Source organism: Cottoperca gobio, chromosome 16 (genome assembly GCF_900634415.1).
Source record: "Cottoperca gobio chromosome 16, fCotGob3.1, whole genome shotgun sequence".
In the NCBI taxonomy this organism is placed as follows: domain Eukaryota; kingdom Metazoa; phylum Chordata; class Actinopteri; order Perciformes; family Bovichtidae; genus Cottoperca; species Cottoperca gobio.
The window spans coordinates 7,215,218-7,221,412 of NC_041370.1; the positions used below are offsets into that span (position 1 = coordinate 7,215,218).

Genomic DNA, 6,195 nt, shown 5'->3' on the forward strand with positions numbered 1-6,195 from the left:
AGATTGTGTGTTCAGTAAGATGACATGTACAATCATGATGAGAAAATTTAAACTGACTGGAAAATGTGACTTTTATGTGACTAATGAAGACATCTTGTATTCATCAGCCCACTCGCCCAATTCAGTTCCGTCACATAATTTGTGCACATGCTGCCCTCCTGTGTTAAACCTGCAGTACTGACACTATACTCCCAAGCACAAGCATGTCATGTCACTTACATGAGGCATTACTAAATGTCCAACATCGCTAAAATAGGATTTTGCACAACTTGTTGCATTACCATCTTACTAGATAAGATTATTTTTCTTGTAACAAGAAAATTATGAATTCTATTCATTTCATATCACTCATCTGATAGCTATTTTATACTAGCATAATGATGTCATGTGATTATTGGGGCTTAAATAAGGATGCTGGTCAAAACTATAGTTAACACATTTGACCAACAGGGTGGCAGGAAAACAAAAACAGGTGGGGGTTTCATCAGGAACCAAATCGCTTCACTTTGTGTAGTTGGATCAACCTCATCACACCTCAGACGCGATGCTGCTTGCTGTGTAATCAAATTAAACTTTGCAATCTGATTTAGCAACAAGGAAATACTCCTGATTTTATCCCAGAATCACAAAATTATTGTACCATGTTAATGTCAGTTATAGTAAGGACCACCTATATACCATATTTTCAGCTGCCAAAATAGTTAATCTTTGAAACATATCCTGCCTGGTTAAATAAATACAAATTTAAGAAAATTGTTTATTTTTATTTACTGAAAGCTATGAGCAGTAGCATTGATATGGAAAATCCTCACAATATAAACTTAGTGTTTCCTCTGTATTGTATTTATTCGAAAAACAGTGTGGCACCAGTGCATAATACCCACGACCATCTGCGGTTAAACGGGCTATTATAACATTTGTTTGATTGCACAACATGTACCTCTAAAACACTAGCTGAGTTAACATGAACATGAAGTTAACAATTCATCTTTTATTATGATCCAATAACCATAGAAACCCATTTTTGTATTGCAATCTGCAACAGAATCCTGCCTGCCATGACATTAATGACATTGATCTGTTGACCTCCCCTGCAGCATTCACCTGCCTTCTTCACAGCTCAGTCCAACAGCTTCATTAGTCCAACCCTTCACTCCCGCCCGGCCTTCAGTTTCTCCTCCACTGTGTGATCTCCCCTCGAGCCTCCCATGCAAGGCGGACTCTTAGCCAGGGAGGGGTTACTTCCCCACTGCTCAGGAGTCTTTGCCTGGATAGCTAGTGCATGAACGCAGCTACTCAACTCCTCCTTCAAAGCCTCATTAACCAGACGGTGGCGCTTTATCAATGACAGACCCTCAAACTGAGAGCTGACAACCAGGACACGGAAATGGGATTCAGAGCCGGGGGGGACGGCGTGCATGTGGCTTTCATTGTGGACCTCCAGGTGCTCCGGTCTGAGTTGGTCTGTCAGTTTGGTTCTGATAGACTTCTCAACGGGCCGGCTTGGGTCTGGGTCCATGTGTGGTCTGAAGTGGGCCAGAGGCCGGCTTAAGGCAAAACTGGTAGAGACGGGCCGAAGGCAGCGGAGGACAGTAGGCAGCATCAGAGGCTGTGGCAGGACACCACCTATGAAAGCCAGATGGGTATAAGAACAGAAAAACGCACATGTTGCTTTGGTTTGTGTAGTTCAATTGGATGTCACCCTGTTTTACAGCTTCGCCAATGCATATCAATGATAACCTTATTGGTTTTTACATTAAAGCTGAAACGAATAATAGCTTACAGGAACTGTATCCACAACTATTTTTGATAATTGAATAATTAAAAATATTCTCACATTTCAGCTTCTGAAATTGTGATTATGTTTTGCTTTTCTGTTTTATATTGCAGCTTTTATAGAAATAAATGATGAAAAATAATGCCAGTGGCAACTCTTTGTGTATAACCAGTTCGGCAAGAACAGGAAAGACAAATGTTGCAATTGTAGTTAGTGCATTGTATTGCACTAATTGAATTGCAATAGATTGTACAGGTGTACCTACTACAGTGGCCCCTAAGTGTATTTCACAAGTGGCTCTTCATGATGAGGACATATGCATCTACTAGAGATTTCGATGCCATTGCAAAGCTTCTCAAGTTATGCAGACGCGTAACAATTATAACCAACATACGCAAATAACAGTTAATTTACTAGGTTAGTAAACCCACTAAAATAGCCCGGTTAGAGCAGTTCCAGTGACAGACTAGCGTTAGGTAAACTGAGAGCCTCTGTTGTCCACTCGAATAAACAAGAGAATAAATGTAGTTGGTGACACGACGTTTTGCTCATCGCTAGGTAGCTTAATTCACTCGTTGTTGGTTAGCATTAGCTGTTAGCTCTCATGATAAACATCACCAAATATACAAGAAAACTGAGAATGTAACAAAGTCTCTACGCCGAACTGCTCCATAAACGACAATACATCGGTCTGTGATTATCATTACACTTAAACTAGTAATTAAGCTAACGTGTAGATTGCATTTTGTAAACTATTCACCTTGCAAGTGAAGTCAGTTGCGTCTCTGCTACCGTCTCATAATATTCACCGGAAGTGCTGGAACACTGGTTAGTGTAGTTCTTCTCTTAACTCTTTGTAGTCCTGTAGCAACGTTGCTGGTAGCTGCAAGATTAACTATTTGTAGTATCTATTATAAACGTAAAAAAGACAAACAGACACAAAAATTAACTTTTCATACTTTGTTTATTTCATGCTTCTTTTAGGCTAACTATGATTCATAACCGGTATTTAACATTGATATATTTACTTATATTTCATTTCTCATTTACAAAATACTCAAAATCAAAGACAACATACATCATTATTCATTTACACTTCTTTCTTTTTTTTAATATAACCTTTTTATATTTATGGTTCCACAAACAGTTTCTATACTTACAAACAATCAACTACAGTTTCTACAGCACAGTACAATGACAAAGGTGATACATTCTTTGTTACATTTAATTAATGGAAATGCAAACTTGTTGACAAAAGCCTCAAGACTTAGGGTTGTTTTAGAGAGTACACACAGATGTTAGCTGTTGAGTCCTGTGTCATTATTAAGCCAATACACAGCATTTTAGTGGACAAGGCCAGCATATGCTCCAGATTTTGTTTTCTGACTTGCTGGCCATTCTGGCTTCAGTCATCATCAGTTATTGCAGTTTGAAAACAAGAGCCCCTACAGACAGGTTCTCAGATCAAGTCTTCATTACCATAATAAGTCAAGTTGTTCTTGTTTCACATGATTGATGGCTGAAAGCCTACAAAGACTGGCTGCAATATATTTCCAGGGGTCAAAAGGTTTAAAGAGCTATCTTATTAGGTACATTATAAGTACTTTTAGTTACATATATTCATATCTATAACAGATATTTGACGGTGTAATAAAAGAAGAACAGTAAAGTCAAGAAAGCAAACCTTGCCTCTTTATTGGAGGACTTTTGAATGTTTGCTAACTGTCTAGCGACGCATAGGGATATGTGCTGTAAGGGCAGAACACACATGTTGCTTTGGTTTGTGTAGTTCATTGGATGTCACCCTTTTTTCAGCTTCGCCAATGCATATCAATGATAACCTTATTGGTTTTACATTAAAGCTGAAACGAATAATAGCTTACAGGAACTTAGTTGCGTCTCTGCTACCGTCTCATAACATTCACCGGAAGTGCTGGGACACTGGTTAGTGTAGTTCTTCTCTTAACTCTTTGTAGTCCTGTAGCAACGTTGCTGGTAGCTGCAAGATTGTAACCATTTGTAGTGTATATAATAAACGTAAAAAAAGACAAGCTGACACTTAGACATTAAAACATGACAAAGATTGACTTTTCATACTTTGTTTATTTCATGGTTCATTGTTATCCATTGTGATTCCAAAGGGTCAGTTGCACAGCATTGTGCAAACCGAATCAAAAATCAACAATGAGAAAATATAAGAAAAAATCTCACACACCTTTTAACAGAACTGATGTTGTCACATTTAGGCTAACTATGATTCATAACCGGTATTTAACATTGATGTATTTACTTATATTTCATTTCTCATTTACACAATACATAAAATCAAAGACAACATACAGCATTGTTCATTTACACTTCTTTTTTTATAACTTTTTTTATATTCATGGTTCCACAAACAGTTTCTATACTTACAAACAATCAACTACAGTTTCTACAGCACAGTACAATGACAAAGGTGATAAATTCTTTGTTACATTTAATTATGGAAATGCAATCTTATTGACAAAAGCCTCAAGACTTAGGGTTGTTTTAGAGATTACACACACAGATGTTAGCTGTTGAGTCCTGTGTCATTATTAAGCCAATACACAGCATTTTAGTGGACAAGGCCAGCATATAGTAATGTGCTCCAATTCCCAATAGCTTCAAAAGAAGAGAATAAGAGACAAATACCCAAACACTTATTGCTTTGTTAACTTTTTGCACTCACGACTGTTGCTCAGGCAACAAGTTAATTATACAAAAAAACCCTGTAACATAAGCTAAGATATGTATCTACAAGAGACAATTTTATCTTGGACGGAGCCGAGTCACTGAGACAGGTTAGCGATTTAACAGCATTCCATGTTGAACAAATACAACAGTTATCTTGACATCGTTGTTCTTAAATTTCATGGGTGATACAGGACATACAGAGAGGAGGACTTCTGACGCTTTCATATTTGTGCAGTAAATGTGCGTTTATATACTATTAATGATTAATAATTATACTATGCGTATAAGAGGGAATCTGGGCAGATTTTGTTTTCTGACTTGCTGGCCATTCTGGCTTCAGTCATCATCAGTTATTGCAGTTTGAAAACAAGAGCCCCTACAGACAGGTTCTCAGATCAAGTCTTCATTACCATAATAAGTCAAGTTGTTCTTGTTTCACATGATTGATGGCTGAAAGCCTACAAAGACTGACTGCAATATATTTCCAGGGGTCAAAAGGTTTAAAGAGCTATCTTATTAGGTACATTATAAGTACTTTTATTTACATATATTCATATCTATAACAGAGAATTGACGGTGTAATGTGTAAACTCAGGCCATACAAAATATTTGGCACTAATTAATGAGAGGTGGTACTCATGACACACTCATAATGATTTAAATTAGATCAAGTTAGATTGGTGTGAGTAGGAGGGGTGTTGTGTAAGGGGCAGGTCATGGAAAGCTTAAAGCACCTATGTTCACAACTGCACTCATGTTCACAATCTTGTAATTTAGTAGGTTATGGTCTTTGTGCTCTTGCTAAACGCCCACCTTGTTCTTCATTAAATCTCTAGCAAGGCTGCATCAGATAGTGTCTTGAAGAACTTGAGGCATTCACAATTGTGCATGTACGACAGAGTACATTTAGTGCAATGGGTTGTCTATTCATTTAACTGTCTCGAGTCTACGTATGGCTGCTATCCTAAAAAATGGCAGTTTGGACGAAAAACTTTTTCCGTTAATCTGACATATTAATGATTGTTTTTCTTTTAACATGCAATTGTGAACATATCACCCTTGCTTTTTTAGATCAGGGGAATGTGGCAATTATTATTCACCAACACTCTGTGCTGTTACCAATGTGGGATATATGACAATCAGCCCTTGGCAGTGAGTTCTCTATGGTGAATCTCATGTTATATCAAGCTACAATTGTATAATAAAGCACAAGTAAACTCTCAGTGCACTCCAAATCCATACCTTCATTAGCAGAACAATCCTTTTTCAACTGCAATTAATCCTCACTGTTCAACATGTCATGTGCCCCAATTTTAAATATAACAACTCTGCTGTATGCCACTTTTCTTTTCTTTTTAAACTGTGGGTGCAGTATTTCTAACATTTTTAATATTTACTCTAAAATCTTTCAGCCTGCCTTGATCAAAAAACAGTTTAAGTCCAGTATGTTGTCACACCATATTCAGTTATCAATATAAGACAGCTACCCCACAAACTTTCACAAATCAGAACAGGGTTTGCGAAATATGAAATGGTAAAAGACATAAAAAGTTAAATAAAATCTCAATATTGCACTAAGAAGCACGCTCACATTAATATAAACATTCAGTTCACAAAAACAATTAGATTATAGTTTATCTGTCATTTCTTACACACCTGCACTGAAACCATCAAAACTAAAAGTGTAGCCTTTTTTTCTT

The 6,195-nt window shown here is 37.1% G+C and overlaps 1 protein-coding gene across 1 annotated transcript; it reads right to left on the reverse strand.

Annotated features, from left to right (window-relative positions):
• Positions 1-743: 743 nt before the first annotated feature.
• bola1 (bolA family member 1) lies at positions 744-2,654 on the reverse strand. Its single transcript, XM_029451055.1, has 2 exons — positions 2,538-2,654; positions 744-1,626 (listed from the first exon to the last, which is right to left on the reverse strand). Exon 2 carries the CDS (start codon positions 1,601-1,603, stop codon positions 1,151-1,153), a length of 453 nt encoding a protein of 150 aa, XP_029306915.1. The 5' UTR covers positions 1,604-1,626; positions 2,538-2,654; the 3' UTR covers positions 744-1,150.
• Positions 2,655-6,195: the final 3,541 nt, after the last annotated feature.

Coding starts and splice junctions, on each gene's coding strand:
- bola1 (XM_029451055.1), bottom strand. CDS start 1,603: ATGCTGCCTACTGTCCTCCGCTGCCTTCGGCCCGTCTCTACCAGTTTT.